This window comes from Jaculus jaculus, chromosome 16, assembly GCF_020740685.1.
Source record: "Jaculus jaculus isolate mJacJac1 chromosome 16, mJacJac1.mat.Y.cur, whole genome shotgun sequence".
NCBI classification, from domain to species: domain Eukaryota; kingdom Metazoa; phylum Chordata; class Mammalia; order Rodentia; family Dipodidae; genus Jaculus; species Jaculus jaculus.
Window position 1 is genome coordinate 42,268,734 of NC_059117.1, and position 19,956 is coordinate 42,288,689.

Here is a 19,956-nt window from a genome sequence, read left to right on the forward strand (position 1 = left end):
CGCATATGCAACCTTGTGTGCTTGCATCGCATTGTGTGTCTGGCTTACATGGGATCTGAAGAGTTGAATATGAGTCCTTAGACTTCTCAGGCAAGCATCTTATCCACTAAGCAATCTCTCCAGTCTTCATTCTGCAAACTTTTAATGAGCAGAGAGCTCCTTTGGTGAGCTCTCACTTTCTGAATATCTGCTACAACTTACCAGAAGTTCTAGCCAAAATATTCAGTTCAAAATCCCCTTACCAAGTTGTCAGGTGCACAGCAGCTTTTTGGCTGACTTTTTAAGCATTTTGTGAACCATCTCTGAGGTGCAGGTTCAAGTTCCGTGGTGATGGTGAGGGCAAGGCTGCTGGTCCTGAAAGCACTGGTTCCTATGACACTGAGGCCAGGCTGTTTCCTCTCAGATCTCAATGATGTCCTAATTGGCTCAGCCTAAACATACAGAACGATTATCCCCCTTTCCCATGAACCAGTATTTGGTAACCCTCAGCACACCTGAGGGCACTCCCCACTCTGACCCACTTAGGGAGGAGCTTTCAGATCATTGACAAGTGTTTCACTGCACATTTTTCTTACGGTTCATGCTCATTGAGAGAGATAATGAAACTCCTGCTCTAGTCAGCTATGGACTGCTCCATGGAATGTTAACCTATGAGGAAATTTGTCCCTAATTGCCTTTTGTTAAGCAAGAAATTCTTATTATATTCTTAGGTAGTTGCTTGGGAGCATTCAGCAGTGTTGATTTTTTTAGGGTGTTCTAAAATGATTTTTTTCATGTACAGTGGAAGTTAGGCTTCTGCTTCCTCACTCACTTTGCAGGCCTGCAAGTGATTCAGATCACAAGGGGTGTCTCTACATACTCTGTGCCAGACATGCAGAAAACCCAGACAATGCTATGAAGATGAAGAAACTGATGTTTCAGAAAGTACATACAAAACTGGCCACTGTGGTACACACCCATAGGACCAGCATTTGGGAGCCTGAGGTGGGAAGATCTCTTTAAGTCCAAGGAGTTTGAGATCAGCCTGTGCAATGCAGGAAAACCCTTTCTCAAAAACAAAACAAAATCTTCACAGAGCAGTCAGAGATGAAACTGACAAGCAAATATTTTACATCCCATGAAATAGAAAAAGGAAGATATACTCTAAGACAGAGCAAAGAATCCACTGGGCTCTTCCTTCAGCGTAGGAGAGACTTCTGGGTCCCCATAGTAATAGTTAGAATGCAATGAGGAGCTCTGTGTTGCAGGCACTGGTACAAGTGCTCCATGCTTTAACTGTCACAGCAAACATATGAGGAAGGCACTTGTATTATCACTTCTACTTCAGAGGTAAAGAAAATAAGGTGCAGAGGCCTGGAGAGATGGCTTAGTGGTTAAACGCTTGCCTGTGAAGCCTAAGAACCCCAGTTCAAGGCTCAATTCCCCAGAACCCACTTTAGCCAGATGCACAAGGGGGCACACACTTCTGGAGTTCTTTTGCAGTGGCTGGAAGCCCTGGCATGCCCACTCTCCTCCCCACCTCTCTCTCTGCCTCTTTCTCTCTCTGTCACTCTCAAATAAATAAGTAAAAATAAACAAAAATAAATTTTAAAAAAAAGTAAAGAAGGTTTAGAGAAATTAGTCACTTGCTCAAGATCTTTCAGGTCTGGACTCACACAGCAAAGCCGATGATGTCCAGGGCTTGTTCCCTTGCCTTCATGTGATCGTTATGTTCTGAAAATTAATCAGGACCTTAGAAGAAAAAAAAAAGCATATGAAAATGACAGGCACACTGGAGGGAGCACATTTATAGAATGGCAGGCGATTCCATGTGGTTGGAGCATAGGATGCACATGGGACGAAGAGACCGTAGGCTGCATGCTGCCACGTTTGCACTGGGTTCAGATGCGTGAGAGCACAGCATACTGATGGTATGAACAGAACTGAACAGGACCCAAGCCATCTTCAGTAGACAGCAATGCTAGAAATTTACTTATAATGAGACTACAAAGTCATGAAATAAATCATATTTTAACATAAAAAGTCAGTCTAGGGGTATTGGTTGTAGAAATGCCCCCTAAATTCCAAAATCCACTTTCTCAAGTCTTTCAGATAAAACAGTATAGTATTTGCATATAACAAAGGCCCATCCTTAATATGGCTCATACCATAGCCAAATCACTTATATATAGCACCTAATCTAATGCCTGCTAGTCACTTCATCCATGTGCATATAGCATAGGGCTTGACATGTAGCTAGCCGATTGAAGTCTTGTGTTTTTAAAGTTTCTTGATTTTTTTTTTAATTTCCATTTCCATGGGTTGAATGTATGCATATGAAACAGAAGGATCTGGAGGGCCAGCCAACTGTACCCCATAAGGGCATGCTCTGTTTCCATCTGTCATCTTGGGAAGCTGTACTTTATCAGGTCTCATTGCTCCTCTGAAGCACCCATAGAACAAGCCACTGTGAAACTCGTATCTTATCTTGTGATCCTGCCCCAGCCCGGCTTGAGTGTACTTCCTGGTTTGACCACTCAGAATGAGTCATTCTTGCTGACTGAAACATTTATTGACTTCATTCTCCAAACAGAGAGGGGTAGTTGTGGAGAGACTGTTAGGCAGGGTCTTGCTATGTAGACTACCCCAGTACTCATCAGCATATATCCCAGACTGGCTCCAAAGTCTTAGCTGTCCAACCTCAGCCTCCATCAATGATAAGATTACAGGCATATGCTTTCACATATATATATATTTCTAGATGATAGTGATTCTCATTTTGGCACATGCTTTATAATTATCTCAGGGTGGGGACTTGATAAAAAAAAAATACATCAACTCCCAATCATTATCTCTGGTTCCTGTACTGTCAAGTGGAAATCAAAATCTGCCTATGAAGCCTAAGGACCCAGGTTTGATTCCCCAGGACCCACATAAGCCAGATGCACAAGGTGGCACATGTGTCTGGAGTTTTGTTTGTAGTGTCTGGAGGCCCTGACATGCCCATTCTCTCTATTGACCTCCCTAATCTCTTTCTCAAATAATAAGTAAAATAGTTCTTAAATATTTTATGAAATGAAGATTTTTCAAAATCAGAGTCAGTCTCTCTTTTTAACCTTAGCAAGGACAATGATATTTATTGCCAGAGCAACAGAAACAACAAAAGGATAAGAGATTGGATGAGATGACCATCAGAGCCACCATGACCAGCAAGGATAGGGGTCGGGGGCCAAGTATCACTTTGTCTTTGCCCTTTTTGATTTCCTACTTCTCTCTCCTCCTGTGTAGACTTGCTAAATGGAAAAGAAAGGCAGGATGGCTTACAGTGTTTGAGTTTCAGATAAAGGAGGAGTAATATTCTACCATATGCTTTCACCAATATTTAAGGCCTTTTCCCTATCCCTATCCCATGTTCACGGTACCCCTTGTGAGTCAGCGGTTTTGTTTTATTTTTTAGTGGTATCATACATATAAGTGTCCACATTTGGATCAAAGTCTTCTGTAGGCAGGATCCTGTGTGGTACACCTCAAAGCACCATTAACATTTATTTCCCTATTTTATAGTCCTTGTTAGATTCCCTCTTACGTGTTTCCCACTGGCTACGATCTTCATGGCTATGTCCTCTGTGCACCCGCAAGGTCACTGCTACATGAGGAGTGACAGGCTAAACCCAGAGCCCTGAGCCTATTAGGTGTGCTGTATGTTTGCATGACCGGTGAATGCACTGAAAGCAGCTGTTGTAGTTAAGAGTCAATTATGTGGTTAGCAGTTGACTCTCTCTGCCATGCTATTCACTTGAGAAGGCAGATTAACTAGTCTTCTTTTAGGGGATAACTGGGAGGATAGATAACCATGTGGGAATCTATATCAGATTTTATCAACTTGTGTTAGGACGTGGCCAAACAGATAGGGTAGAAAAATTGGTCTTATAAAAAGAATCATTTTAAATTTAGGAATATTAATAACTCCAAGAGTGGGAAGAGATGTGTCATTCTAAATTGCCTTTGTCCATTCACTTTTCTCGTCTTAAAAGGATGCTATGACACATTGGTGTTGTGATCAAATATCAACAGTGTCATCAAAATAAGCAAGAACTTTGATAGCTAAGTAGAATGATGTAAGTGAAAAAAAAAGTTCAGTTCACATGACAAAGCTTGTCAGCATGTAGAGCAACAATAATAGAAAGGGCATCAGCTAGCAGGGCCTTTTCACACGCTTGGTCCTTTAGTTAATTAAGGTAACGTTTAAAGCTTCCTCCACAAAGACAGAGCAGGGTTCGTACTTTCAAGTGAGGAGTTAGGAGTGCTCTTTTAGTTGAGTGGTTTCCAGGTGTATTTTACACCTAAGGTTGTCCTAGGTAGAATTGGGAGGTGGTCTTTAGAGATCTTATTTTATCTTTCTGAGCTCTATGCCTAGTCCATAGCACCCTGGTATCTGTGCAAGGTCCCCTGTGTGCTTTGGAAGCTGGAGGCAGGCTACCAAACTGTCTGCCTTAAAATCCCAGCACTGTGCTTATCGGTAAACCCTGTTGAGGAAACTCTATTTGACTGTGAACAACTGTGAGGCTGGCCTCCTACACCAGTGAGTACACTTGCTGCCATGTGTGTAACCATCAGCAAAATTCCTAACATTGCATGGCTCAGCTATATTTTGAGAGTAGAAGAAGGAAAGCTGAATATGAGAATTAATGCTAATTTCTGAGCAACTCTAATGCCATACACATCAGAAAGCAAAGTTCTAGAAAAAAAATGACTTATCTGTCATATGTGTGGCCAACATCTGGTATGATAATCCCAAGGCTAAAGGAGTGATGAAAAAGCCTGTATAGACTGAGCATGATTGTTAGTGTTATAGATCTTGTCCTCCGTCCTACATCTCTGGTGTCAAAGAACTTGCAGCCCATTGTTTGCCGTTTGTTTAAAACAATAATGTTAGAATATCAACCTTTAGAAATAGGCCACAGTAAGCCTGATTTATTTTATAATCCAGGTGCACATCTTTTTTTAAGTAAATAACAGAACAAATAGATGAAGATTGAAATCAATGCCTATGTTTTATTCATGCCAGAGGCATTGGTCTTATCCTTTATAATGAGGCTTAAAATATCTTGATAAATTCCTTACTATTAAAAAAAACATTACTTTTTTTTTTTCCTCTGAAAATTCTTTCACTGGGTGATTGGGGTTAAGGAAATAAGGAAATAAGCTTACAGAGTAGAGAAATATAATAATTCTAGATCTTTCCTACCAAAAGAGAATGTGTTAACTAACTCCAAAGTTCATGGATCTCTGATTACAGAATTAAATCTATAATAAGATTATGACAGAGGCTCTAGTTAGCTCTTTTTACTTGAGTAGTATTGTTACCTACTTCTTGGAATTCAGTTGCATTATTAATATTTTTCTTCTCTTTAATATAGGTGGAGAACAGACCAAAATATTATGGAAGAGAGTATGTATTATTCTATTCTTTGTTATAATAATTTAATAAGTAGTCACTTTCTATGTCATTTAAATATTAAATATTAAAAATTCTCTAATAGATGATCTTTATCACATGTCCATTGTGTTAGAGTTTAATAATAAGTGCAATCAGACTCTTTTGTGTTGAATTCTCTTTACAACACGCAGGTGCTTGGTTTCCGTTAAGGTAGGAGGGAAAGTTTCCTTCTGCAATTCTCTCCACAAAAGCAGTTTCTAAGGGCCTGGCAAGTATTTGCAGTGTAAGGAAGCATTTTATAATTGAACTCTCTATTGGTATTTGATTTCATGGTTTACATTGATACAATACAAACATTGGGGGTGTCAAAGACCATACACTACAGTTGTATTCCTGACTCATTTACCTCATAAATGCAGTGGTCAAGAAGAGAAACATGTTTCCTTTCAGACTCATAAAACCCAAATGGTGATTTCTCCTGATGTGGATATATTAGCCAAATGGCCTTAAAACCATCATTACCCCTAACCCAGTTTACATTTAATTCCAACTGAAATTTCATTTCACTTTCTCAGGAACCTACTGAAAAACAAATCTGCATGACCATAAGAGTTATTTTCAATCTAAAACTGATGTGAAAAGCACATTATAGACAGAGTTGGTGGACTGTCAAAGGGAGAAGGAAGGCATAAGTCATTCTTCCCAAGGCCCACCTGGAGGTATATTATAAGGCAAATTCTCTCTCAGGTCTACCTCCTTAACTCTCCTGGCAGATCTTGGGCCATTTCCTTTTATTCCCATACCCAGCAGAGCTTTGTCTTGGTGATTCATGTCTTGTGCAAGGGTCTCCGCCCAGTGGTCCTTGCTAATTGCCACAGGTACATTCCAGAACCTTCCTTGTCAGGCTTTGGCAATTCAGCCAGCTAGTCTAGTTACTTGCCCAGGAATTAAGGCTGCCTCTTTTATCTACCCCTAGGTCCCTAACATCTAATCCATATTGTAGCATAATTTCCTTTTTCAATATACTCACTTGAAGTTTGCTTGCAAGTAGCACAAAAATTAAGAAAAGAGAAAACAAAAGAAGCAACTAGTTATACTTTTGTACATGATTTCTAAAATGTCCTTTACTTACTGTGTATTTTCTTGTTTGCATAAGAGTTAAATTGAATAACCTTTTAGATCTCATCTTCCAATCTGTGATGAGTGTAGTGAAGATCTCTAGGGAAAGAGAACATTTACTTTTTTATTTAAATTTAAATTTTTGCTTCTTCTGTGTTTTTCAACATTTAAACTTTAAGTATTCCCACTGTAAACAGATCCTATTTAGATACCTTGGGAAAAAGAAATACATAGGAAAATAGATGGTAGAGAACACTCATGGCTTGCCTGTCCCCACAAGAGAGCCATTGTTACCTCTTTCCCTTTCTCACAGCCATGTTGACTTTTAAAGCCATGCATAAAAAGGATCATAAGCCACAGGCTGTGTCTTCAGCTACATAAAATTGTCATCTCCTACTTTTGAGTAATTGAACTTGATTCTTTGCACTCACTACCTGGCCAGCTCAGCAGAGTTAGAATTTAGCTGCTCTTGCATTTCCCGCCTGTTTGAGCACTCCTCATCCTCTTTGTCACCTGCTTTAGCAGGAGTGAGCGTGGCTAGGATGTAAGGTTCCTTTGCTCACTTGTGTGTCTTGTCCTGTCCCACAGTGCTCACTTCTGCCCTGCTGTGGCCCAACGGCAGGCATGTTCTGGGCATCTCATTCTTCAACACCTCTGGCACGAACTTTGTACTTTTTTGACGTATGTGGGACACTTTCCCATGTCCTCTGCTTTTTATTCCCAAAGTTCTGTTCCCCATCACCCCATCCACAAACATGTACAAGGCTGCCCTCAGGTCTCTTTGCTAAAGTCAGCCCCAGTCCCAGTTCATGCCAAGATCTTCAGGGTCCCATGGCCTTGCTCACAATCAAAGTGCCAAACTCCGATGTTCCAGGCTCCCCATAAACATCCTGCAAGGTCTACTTTCATGTACACTGTGCAGAGCCCACTTAGACCCAGTGATTCTGATGAGGTTCTCCCAGGCCTGCCAGCATAACCTCCTCAGGGGAGGCTTTGGTACCCTTGTATGTAGGAGGCTTCTATTAGGGCTTAGCACACGTATCCTCAGTGTGATTTATATCCAAACCCTGGAGACCGCATGAAGTCCCTTTCCCCCAAGCTAGTGCTGCCTGAGACCAACACCAGTTTGGATCACAGAACTATAGCTTCTTCCCATTATACATGGTCCACCATGCGCATCTGGCTTACATGGGATCTGGAGAATCGAACCAAGGTCCTTAGGCTTCGCAGGCATGCACCTTAACCGCTAAGCCATCTCTCCAGCCCTGGAAGGTCTATGTTTAAAAGATAGAAAATTGGGCAATTCAAAAAGATCAAAAGAAAATTAGGGGATGGGGAGATAGCTCCATGAAGAAAAGTGCTTCTTTGCAAAGCCTACCAATGCAAAGTGGTATATGCATCCGTGATTCCAACTCATTTACGAAAATGTGGGACAGAGTCAGAGAATCTGAAGCTCACATAGTCTGATGACCATTGCCAGTCTGGAAGTTCATTTGTAGTGGCAAGAGAGCCTGTCTCACAGATGGTGGAGTACAAACACTTCAAAGTTCTTCTTTGATTTCCACGTGTGCGCGCACACACACACACACAAACTAAAAAGATGGAGATTTTGGAGATATTTTGAATTATGACTTTTATTCCTCCAAAATATGCCCTGGCTTCATTTGTCCTCTAACCTAATCTTTGCTTTGCCTTCCTGGGGAGAAATACTTGTCCATCTGACTGCACTTTCCTCTCTCCCGCTTCCAAAACGATAGATATTTTATTTGCTTAAAAAATTACTTGTCTGATTTATTCCCCAAGGTTTTCTAAGACTTGGTAACCCTAGACAGAAGTATTGATCCTACTTCCAGAAGCTTAAGGCCCATGGGCACCCATCCCCTTTCTCTGAAACATCCAGGTAACCAAATCTCCAGTGAGACTGTGAGCCTCCATCTTTGTTTAAAACCACCACCTGAGCTGGAAAGATGACTTACCGGCTAAGACACTTGCCTGCTAAGCCTAATGATGAATGTTCAACTCTCTAGGTCCCATATAAGTCAGACGCATAGTAATGCAAGAACGCAAGGTTGCTTATGTGCACAAGGTGGCACATGAATCTAGAGTTCAATTGCAGTGGCTGGAGGCCGTGATATGCCAATTCTCTCACTCACTCTCACATTAAAAGGTAGTCTGGGGCTGGAGAGATGGCTTAGCGGTTATGCACTTGCCTGTGAAGCCTAAGGACCCCGGTCAAGGACCCACGTTAGCCAGATGCACAATGGGGCGCACACATCTAGAATTCGTCTGCAGTGGCTGGAAGCCCTGGCATGCCCATTCATTCTCTCTCTCTCTCTCTCTCTCTCTCTCTCTCTCTCTCTCTCTCTCTCTGCCTCTTTCTATGTCTGTCACTCTCAAATAAATAAATAAAAGTAAACCAAAAAAAAAAAAAAGGTAGTCTATTGTGCTTGCCTCAAGAACAACAACAACAAAAACACCACCTGTCTTCCTCCTCTCACCTTGCCCATGCTGTAGGCCTCAAACAACTATCTCCAGGAGATCAATGCAGTCCTTGGCCCAGCCTGAAACTAGGCCATGCTTTCTAGTCCCATGTGAGTTATGACAGAAAAAGAAGACAAACATTACCATTAAAATAGAAAAACAGGCCCCTTTTCCAAATGCATCCCTAATCAATTATTCTGAAAATGTGAAGGACTAAAAGAATGTGAATTGCAGCCTGTTCTTTCTAGAGCATGCACCTCTGAAATTAACAAGGGCCTGCACCTGAAGCAGGCAAGCTGCGGATCAATAAGTGTTCATCTGCGATCAGGATAATACATAGTTCTCACTGGTGCAGCTGAAAACTAAATTGGTGATTTCTCTTTTGTTATTCTCCATGGTTTGGAAAGGAACCCTAACCTGGCTTTTGTTTCAGTTTTCATTTTCATCTCCAGAACCAAGACAATAGCAAAAAGCTGCAAGGACTGGGTGTTCTTCCTCAGCTTGCCACTTGAGTGCTTACCTGTTTGGGGACATGCTCAGGGTGCTTCACATATGCCATGGGCACAGCCCTCTCACGCAGGTGGCAGGGGCCTGTGGATGCCAGCCAATATCACCACTGTCTGAAGCTTAGCTACTGTAGTATCTCATTTGTACAGGGTCTATGCAGAGTGGTGATGGCCTTGTTTCCCCCAGGTTCCACGGGATCATCTCCCGCGAGCAGGCTGATGAGCTCCTTGGAGGTGTGGAGGGAGCCTACATCCTTCGAGAAAGCCAGCGGCAGCCAGGATGTTACACACTGGCTCTAAGGTGAGCAAAGTTTCACTCACTGTTTGCGTAAGTGGTTTTATGGTTTTTCCATTGTTAAAAACTGCACTAAAATCTATATAACATAAAATTTCTACCACTTTAAGTGTACAAGACAATGACATTAAGTATATCATCAGTTCTGTGTAACCATCTCTACTGTCAAGCTCCAGAACATTCTCATCATCCCAAACAGAAACTCAGCACCTATGGAGACTCCCTCCCTCTCAGTTTTCTTTGTATTCTCACACTGTTTCCCAAGCGCCAGCAGCATACCAGAGGCCACACACATCTGCCCTTAGTCACGGATACTGCAGGTGAGCAGCAGTTTACAGACACATAGCACACGATTCAGAGAGCTTCCCAGGGATCTCCCTCACCCCAGACCCATCACAGCAAACCCTGTGCGGCATACCGACAAGCCAGTGCAGCAGGGATCTCTTGAGCTTTTTACCAACGCCTTCCCACTGAGGCACTTCTTTCCTGTGGGGAACTGGGTGTTATAACGGTGGAAATAGTGGGAACTGTGTGTTCTGAATGCAGCGATGGCAGAGGGCAGTGTCTGTGCTGCAGCACTTCCGTGCCTGGATTCAACATGTTATGCCACGTGCTTCTCGTCACAATCTGATGAGGGTTGGGAGAGGCGACCCAATATCAGAATCACCAGAAGAAGGTCACATACGGAGCTGTCTATAGAAAGAACGGGAGCAGGGGGAAGGCTTCCCAGGCTACCCACAAAGGGTAGGCATTCAGCATGCCCCCTCCATACAACGACCTTGGGGCATCTACAACATATCTTAAATGACAAATGATATAATGATGAAGCTTTTCAAAAGCTACCAGCTAGCTAGGTATGACTTTCCAGTGCCCTGCAGCAGCTGGCAGTCCCAGGAGTACCAAGCAGGGCTAGCCAGGGACAGTAGCAGGTGAGCTTGCTTGGACTTTTACAAGAGAGTAGTACAGCCCAATTACCTGAGTGATCAAATGACCCCAAATGACTATCTTGACCTCCTTCCAGTCATGTAATCTCCAGCAGCCCCCCCCCCCACGCAGCTCTTCTTGCCTCAATTGCCTCTATGTAAGACTGGGATAATGACACTGTAGCTGTTGAAAAGGTTGATTCAATGTCAAGTACTCAGCCCTGTGCCTGGTATGCAGTATGTGCTCACAGCTGCCTTTACTGTTCCTGACATTTATCCTCACACTGCTGTGACCCCTCATTCTCTGATGGGCAGGTTTGGAAACCAGACTTTAAACTACCGGCTCTTCCATGATGGGAAACACTTTGTGGGTGAGAAGAGATTCGAATCTATTCACGATCTGGTGACAGATGGCTTGATAACGCTGTACATAGAAACAAAAGCTGCTGAATACATTTCAAAAATGACAACAAACCCTATCTATGAACACATTGGATATGCCACTCTACTCAGAGAAAAAGTGTCCAGGAGGCTGAGCAGGTCTAAAAACGAGTCAAGGAAGGCGAGCGTCACCAATGAGGGACACACACCAGTGGAAAAGGTGAGTGGCGTGCGTCATGAAGCGGGCCCCTAGTTTTAGTTCCTGTTAATTGTTAGCGATAGATGAGGAGTTTCGTCCCCGTCCAGTCAACTCTAGATTGGAAAACCAGAAGGGAACCTTAGAACTCTTAAAGTTCAACCACCACATGAGCGACACATGAGCCATCCAAGACCCAGAAATGTGTGATTATTTTCCCAAACCCAATACAGTAAGAGCTACAGCTTAACCACCTGTGAGCTTATTGGTAGTTTGAAAGTAAAAACAAAGCTCCACTACTGTTTAATGATGAACAAAAGCAGTAACGTGTTTTAACTTACCATTTGAGGCTTGGCTGGCTCCATCTTGAGTTCCACCTAGCTAGCCAAATGCATACCATTTGTATTTGCCTGTCCTGGGGCGAGGTCATTATACATGAGCCAGGGACAATTGTGTACTGAATGTGGTCTAATATGGATTAATCCTTTGCATATATATGTTACTATTTCTTGGTTTGAAGAGAGAGGGAGGGAGAGAATGGGTGCAGCAGGGACTCTGGGTACTGCAGATGAACTCCAGATGCATATACTACTCTGTGCATCAGCCTTTATGTGGGTATTGGGAAATTGAACCAGGGTTGTTAGTCTTTGTAGGCAAGTGCCTTAACCACTGAGCATATTTTCAGCCCATTTATTTGTTATTATTATTATTAACAAGATGTCTCATATAGATACATTATGTGTTGGCACCCTCTTTTCCCTCGTCCCTGCCCCCATACATTGGGGATGCTCCTTCATAGGGTTGCAGGTCCCATGGTGTTGTGGGTTATGTGTTGTGGGAGCAGTAGTCAGTTATATTGAGGGGAGGGGATGCCTCTGAGCATGATGTCTCAACCTGTAAGTCTTACAATCTTTCCACCCCTTCTTCCACAAAATTCCCTGAGCCGTGGTGGGTAAGTTTTAAGTGTACTTCAGTGATGAGCTCTTAAGAGCCTCTGGATTTGGTGGGTGTTGAGTGTCCCCAGGGTCTGTCTCCTTCACCCTGGCGCTGATTATCAGGAACAGAGTGGAAGCAGCACTCTTGCTCATCTCCCCAGTTCCTTTATAGATTCAGCCGTGGCTTGGCTGAAGTGTGAGGGGTAGTGTATCTTCTCCAGTCTCACTACCTTCTGAAAAAGAAGAACAGATTCTCCAACAGAGTGTGAAGTCAGCATAGTTTAAATGGGATAAGTATTAGTAATATAGGGACAGTTTTAGCCAAAGATTAGTGAGAACCTGACACTGGAGAACATAATCTTTGTCTCCATAGGATTCTGATCTGGTTCCCAATTCCAGCTATAGGTCCCTTTACACTGAGCAGATCTCTTAGCCAATCAGAAAGCTATTGGTTACCCACTGAGGCTGTGTATTGCACTGGCATTTACATCATGTAACGGTGCTTGCTTCTGAGTAGCTTAGGCTTCTGGTTGCTCAGACTGTTGTTGGTCAAACCCCCCCCCCCCCCCAGTAGCTCATATAGTGCTTTCCAGCACTAGACAGGCTGTCTGTGGACTGGCTTTCTTCTGAAGTCCAGCCAGGTCTCTCCATGCACTGTGTCAGCAGCATATGGTGTCTTCATCAATAGTGTCTTAGCTTTTGACGCAGGCAGGTGATCAAGTGCTATGACAGAAAACTGTCTTGATTTGGGGACCTTGTATGTCTCTGTGATTAACAGCTCAGTGTAGGTAGCAAACAATCTCTGGTATGGGGAGTTTCAGGTCAGAGAAAGAAAAAAGAGAATTTTCTTTTAAAGTTAGGCTTCATCCCACCCTCACCAGAGACCTACTTCTCAGACGCTCCTCCTTACTCCTTTGAGAGTTATATCTTTTAGGCTATCTCCAGTGATAAAGGTTTCTATGGTATCAGCTCATTTTGGATTTGATTTTGTGTTTGTTTTCCCCCTCCCCTTTCTCTCCCTTTCCCCCACACCCTGCCATCCCTATTGCCTGGGCCTTGGGTATGTCAGCAACTCAAGCAGGTCCAGGTTAGGAACCACAGATGAATGAATCCATGCAGTGCTTGACTTTTGGTGATTGTGTTAGCTCACTGAGCATGATCTGTTCCAAGTCTGTCCATTTTTCTACAAATTACATTGTATCATTTTTTCTTACTGTTGAGTAGAATTCCATTGTGTAAATGTACCATAACTTTGTCATCCATTCATCCAATGATGGGCATCTGGGTTGATTCCAGTTCTTAGCTATGAATTGAACAGCTATAAACATGGTTGAGCAAATGTCTCTGTATTGATGCATGGCACATTTAGGATAAGTTCCCAGTAAGGGAATAATTGGGTCTGTTGGTAGCTAAATGTTCATCCTTTTCAGGAATCTCCAAATTGGTTTTCATAATGGTTGTACCAGTTTCCATTCCCACCAAGAGTGGTTCCTCTTTCCCCAGATCCTTGCCAACATTGTCATTGTTAGATTTTTTAATTATTGCCATCCTTACTGGAGTAAGGTGGAATCTCATGGTTGTTTCAATTTGCATTTCCCTAATGGTTAAGGATATTGAACATTTTCTTAAGTGCGTGTTAGCCTCCTACTTTTTCTTTCAGCAGAAGAGTTCCAAGTCTTATAGTGAGATGTTTCAACCATTTGAATTTGATTTTTGTGTATGGAGAGATGGGTGGGTCTAGTTTCATTTTCCTACATATGGTCATCAAATTTGTCCAATGCCATTTGTTGAAGATGCTGTCTTTTCTATTGGCTCCTTGTCAAAGATCAAGTAGCTCTAGTTACTTGACCTAAAGTCTGAGTCTTCAGTTATGTCCCATTGGTGTATGTTTCTATTCTTATGCCAGCACCATACTGTTGTTACTATGGCTTTGTAATATAGCTTTAGATAAGGTATGGTGATACTTTCAGAGGTTTTTTTTGTTTGTTTGTTTACTAAGGATATGTTTAGATATCTGAGGCCTGCTTCCATTCCATATGAATTTCAACATCATTTTTTTAATCTCTGTGAAGAATAAAGCTGGTATTTTTATTAGTATTGCATTAAATCTATATATAGTTTTTGGTAGAATTGTCAATTTCACAATATTAATTCTATGTATCCAGGAGCATGGGAGGGCTTTTCATTTTCTCAAGTTGTTCTTGGTTTCTTTCTTGAGTTTTTTTTTTTTTTTATGTTTTCCTTACATAGGTTCTTCATATCATTGGTTAGTGTTATTCCAAGGCATTTAATTTTTTTTCTGCTATTGAAAATGGGATAGCCTCACTGATTTCTTTCTCTGTATATTTGTCCTCTGCATATAGAAAGGCTACTGACTTTTGTGCATTTATTTTGTATCCTGCCACTTTATTGAAGGAATTTATCACCTTTAGAAGTTTTGAGAAGGAGACTTTCAGGTCACTTATGTATAGGATCATGTCATCTGCAAATAAGGGTAACTTGACTTCTTCCTTTTCATTTGAATCCCTTTTTCCTTTCTCCTGTCTTATTGCTTGGGCTAGTACTTCTATTACTATGTTAAAGAGCAGTGATGAGAGTGGGCACTACTGTCTTGTTCCCGATCTCAGTGGGAACTCCTTGAGTCTTTCCCCATTAAGTATTAATTGGGCTTTGGGTGCTTTATGTGTAGCCTTTATTGTGTTGAGATAACAACCCTCCATGTCTCTTCTTTCCAGTGTTTTCATCATGATGTGGTGTTGTATTTTGTCAAAGGCCTTCTCTGTATCAATTGAGATGATCATGTGGTTCTTATGGTTCAGTTTATTTGTGTGGTGTATTACAATGACCAATTTTTGTATGTTGGACCATCCCTGCATCCTTGGAATGAAGCCTACTTGATCAAGGTCAATAATGCTTTTGATGTGTTGTTGAATTCAGTTTGCAAGAATTTTGTTCAGAACTTTTGCATCTAAATTCATCAAGGATATAAGTTTATAGTTTTCTTGTTGCATCTCTGTCTGGTTTTGGTATTAGGGTGATGCTAGTTTCATAAAAGGAGTTGAAGAGGATTCCTTGGTCTTCAAATATGTGAAATAGTTTGAGAAAAATTTGTTTCAGTTCTCTAATAAGGGTTTGATAAAATTTGGCTGAGAAGCCATTTGGTCCTGGACTTTTCTTTTGGGAGAGGTTTATGATTACCCTTTCAATCCCCATGGATGTGATAGGTTTGTTTAGGAGATTAATATGCTTTGAGTTTAGTTTTGGTAGGTGGTATTTGTCTAGGAATTCATTCATTTCTTCTAGATTAGGCAACTTTGTGGAGTAGAGATTTTGAAAGTATGCTGTGATAACTATTTCAATTTCACTGATGTCTGTTTGACCTCTCCTTTTTCATTTCTGGTTTTATTAATTTGAGACCTCTCTTTCTCCCCCTCCCTCTCCCTCTCTCTCTCTCTCTCTCTCTCTCTCTCTCTCTTTCTTGCTTTATCAAATTGGCCAGGGATTTATCAAATTTCTTTATTTTTTTTCAAAAAAACAGCTCTTTATTTTATCGACTTTTTTATAATTTTAAACCCTAAGAAGTTGCCAGTTCATTAATTTCTGTTCTGATCTTGATTATTTCTTTCCATCTGGAGTTCTTAGGATTGGATTCTTCTTGTTTCTCCAGTGCCTTTAGGTGGACAATAAGATTACTGATTTGGGATCTGTCTTTGTTATGAAGGCATTTAGTACTCTGTATTTACCCCTTAGGATTGCCTTTATTGTGGCCTATAAGTAAGTTTTGGTAGGTGGTGTTTTCATTATTGTTTAATACCACAAATTTTACAATTTCTTTTTAGGTTTCTTCCACAAACCATTCATTGTTAAAAACTGGGTTGTTTAATCTCTAGTAGTTGGTGGAGTTTTTGATGAGACTCTTGTTTTTGAATACTAGCTTTAAAGCATTGTGATCTGATATGATGCAGGAAGTTACTTCAATTTTCCTGAATTTATGGAGGCATGCTTTATGGCCTAATATATGACCTATTTTGGAGAAGATTCCATGGGCTCCTGAGAAGAATGTGTATTCTTCAGATTTGGGTGGAATGTTCTGTAGATGGCTGTTAGATCAAGTTGCTCTATGGTGTTGTTGAGTTTTATTATTTTCCTGTTGATTTTCTGCTTGGATGATCTGCCTATTGATGATAGTGGAGTATTGAAGTCTCTGACTATGATGGCATTGGTGTTTATTTCTGTTTTGTTGTCAAGTAGGTTTTGTTTTATAAATTGTGGTGCATCTGTGTTTGGCATATATAGATTTATGATTGTGATGTTTTCATGTTGGATTATTCCCTTGATGAGTAAGAAGTGGTCTTCTTTGCCCTTTATGATTAGTTTTGGTTTGAAGTCTGTTTTATCAGGTATTAATAGCAATGCCTGCTTGTTTTTTTTTTATTTCCATTTGTTTGGCATATCATTTTCCATCCTATCACCCTGAGGAGATATCCATCTTTAGTGGTAAGGTGGGGTCCTTGAAGACAGCAGATAGAAGGCTCCATCTTTTGATCTACCCTGACAACTTGTATCTTTTGATGGGTAAATTAAGACCATTAAGATTTAATGTTATTACTGTGGTGTTTGAATTTATCCCGGCCGTGGCAAGTGCTTTATGGGATTTCATGCTTCCTTGTGTTTTGTACTGTTTTGAGCCTAGTCTATTTTGGTTATTGTGACCTTCTTCTTATAGGCTCTTGAGATTAGTTGTTTGACTTCTGTGTGGAGTATTCCCTCAGTATTCTCTGTAAGTTTGGCTTTGTGTTCATATAATTGTGTATTTGACTTTTTCATGGGAAGTTTTCCTTTCACCATCTATTATGAGAGATGCTCTTAGTGGGTAGAGTAGCTTGGGTTGGAAAATCTCCCACACAGGGACCAGGCCTCCACAAGCCAGGCTCAGGGAGACCTACAGAGACCAGGAAGCTGGAAGGAGCACTGGGAAACAAGAATCTGGCTTACTCACTCCTAGCCCACCATGCACACCCTCTGACCCAGGATATTCTGAAATTGGGGACCAAGGAACAATTTGATCAGGAAGGGGGAGCAAGGGGCCTGCTTCTACAGCAAGCAGGCAGTGTCCCTGCAGTCCCAAGCTAGCCGCAGGGGGACACAGGAGCACTTTTGGTGACAATGGCTATCTGGAATGCTTAGAAAGGCAAGGCACATTGTGCCTTACATGAGGTGAGAACACACCCAAGTTGGGTGAGGGTGCATGCTGGGTGTGTCATGTTAGTGGCAAGGTACGGTGAAGGAGAGCCGATTTTCCTCTCTAGTAAATTATTGCTTATTTGAAAGGCACAGCCACAGTTGGCTAGCAGATTTTTTTGGATGAGCCCCTTTAGGACCATCTGCTTTGACTAGTCATATCTGCTTTTTACTGAAAGAAAGTGACAGCCAGCCACACTGTTGACCCCCACTGTGGCTGAGCTGAGCCCAACTTCTAAGGCAAACTAGGACTGAGGTAAATGAGTAAGTGGGGTAAGATGGTAGTGCTGCAACTTTTGGTGACTGCCACACCTTAAATAAACAAGAGCAGGGCCCCGTTGTCTAGAGCTGGGGGAAGCTCAGGTCGACCCAGTGGACATCAGTGGTGGGGAATCCCTGAGGTGGAGAGGGTGGCTGCAACAGTCTGTTGGTAGTGAAGGGCAATGTTAATTGATTAGTTATTTGAGTTGCAGCCAAGGAAACCTCCAGAATCACAGAGGTTGAGCAACTGGCCCATGAAAAAAATAATTTCCCATTTTCTTTTTGTAACTCCAGTGTTCCATAGCACCTGGGACATTATTTCTACAAATATTCCATTTGGGAAATTGGGGGACTGCTGATTATTTGCATTTTAACTGGCAAAAGAGGCAAGAGATGGAGGGTGAGAAGAAGTTTGGGCAGTGGGGGAAGGAACATGAGTCACAACTTCAATTTATTCCAGCAGATAAAAGCCAATCCTTAATTTGTTTGTAAAATATGTTCCAAGATAATGTAGGGGGAAAAAAGGCTGGAAAGCGACCTTCTTGGCCACAATAACACAGACAATAAATTAGGATATAAATCTCTGACGTAGTGTTTATATTTCTAAACAGAGAGAAGTGCCATCAAAAAGTGAGTTGGTCACGGACAGCAGGACACATAGAATATGATTCGGGAAGTTTGGTCAACAGAAGCTGATATTTCTAGCTGATATTCTTATCATGAAACTGGCACAACAAACTATGTCCTTCTCTGTAGATATTTTATATTCATTTAAAAATATAAATTTAGGAGGGCTTGCTCAGTGGTTAAGGTGCTTGCCTGGAAGGTCTAATGTCCTGGGTTCAATTCCTCAGTACCCATGAGAAGACAGATGCACAAATTGGCACAGGTACCTGGAATTTGACTACAGTGGCTACAGGCCCTGGTGAGCCCATTCTCCCCATCCCCTTCCCAAATCTCTCTCTCTCTCTCTGCACCACACTTGCAAATAAATACATAAAAATATTTCAAAAATAAATTTAGGAGAGATGGGTTAATAAGAACATTCAGTGAGTCAACCAGTATGCCTTTACATTTTGTGGAAAAGGTTAACAAAAAGAAAGAAAATGTTGAAGGAAGAAGTCTATACTCAGCAAGTGGTTTGATGGACATGTGTCAGCAATGGTGTGGATTTTCTTGGACACTAATGATGTGAAACCTGGCTTTCTGGGGAATATTCCACATACCGCATCTCATCACTTGCTGGCGGCCACTCATTTTGTTAGTAGCTTATGAAGTAACTTGGTACGAGCCCATCCATTATTCTGGTCTATACTGACAAGAGGAATTATTAAAAGTCTCAGTCTGACCAGAGATTCTATTTCCCTTAGGGGCAGGTCAGTGGCTTGTTGCCATGGAGGCAGAACGAGAGAAAGGTAGTGAACACTCGAATGGGGTGGCTGAGTGGAGCCTGGGGTCCTTGTCTACTCCCATGATGTTACTTCTTGAAGATTTTTATGAGTGAGATAAGTTGGTTTCCCAATATTTCTAAAATCCAGATTTATCTGGATGTCCATCTCCAAGATTACTCCTCTTATCAATAATTTCCAAATGAATCCAAAAGAAAGACTATTATCTGTGACTCCAAGAGCATTAGAAATGCTAATTGTTAAAAAGATATTATCTACTGGGCTGGAGAGATGGCTTAGCGGTTAAGAGCTTGCCTGTGAAGCCTAAGGACCCTGGTTCGAGGCTCGGTTCCCCAGGTCCCACGTTAGCCAGATGCACAAGGGGGCGCACGCGTCTGGAGCTCGTTTGCAGAGGCTGGAAGCCCTGGCGCGCCCATTCTCTCTCTCTCCCTCTGTCTTTCTCTCTGTGTCTGTCACTCTCAAATAAATAAATAAATAATTTTTTTAAAAAGATATTATCTACTCCATCCAGTTTGAGCAGTATCCAGATTATTCTTCTGTTGAGGTTTCTAGGAGTGAGCTTGATTTTAATAACTCTAGATGAGATGCAGAAACAGGGAGGATGCAGAGAAAGAACTCTGGGCCAGGAGATGATACAGTGGTCGATGAAGTGCTTGTCACATAAGCGCGAGGACCCGAGTGTAGATCTCCAACAACCAAGCAGGGCATGGCAGCTCATGCCTGTAATCTCAGAGCTTGGGAGGTGGACACAAGAGGACCTCTGCAACTTGCTGGTTCAGCTAGTCAAACT

At 41.8% G+C, this 19,956-nt stretch overlaps 1 protein-coding gene across 1 annotated transcript in view; it reads left to right on the plus strand.

Annotated features, from left to right (window-relative positions):
- Positions 1-19,956, plus strand: part of Chn2 (chimerin 2) — a 298,944-nt gene that overhangs the window by 173,587 nt on the left and 105,401 nt on the right. The window contains exons 4-6 of the mRNA XM_004652770.3: positions 5,400-5,431; positions 9,713-9,826; positions 11,059-11,344. Of these exons, the coding sequence (XP_004652827.2) occupies positions 5,400-5,431; positions 9,713-9,826; positions 11,059-11,344 (432 nt within the window). The remainder of the gene's footprint in view (positions 1-5,399; positions 5,432-9,712; positions 9,827-11,058; positions 11,345-19,956) is intronic.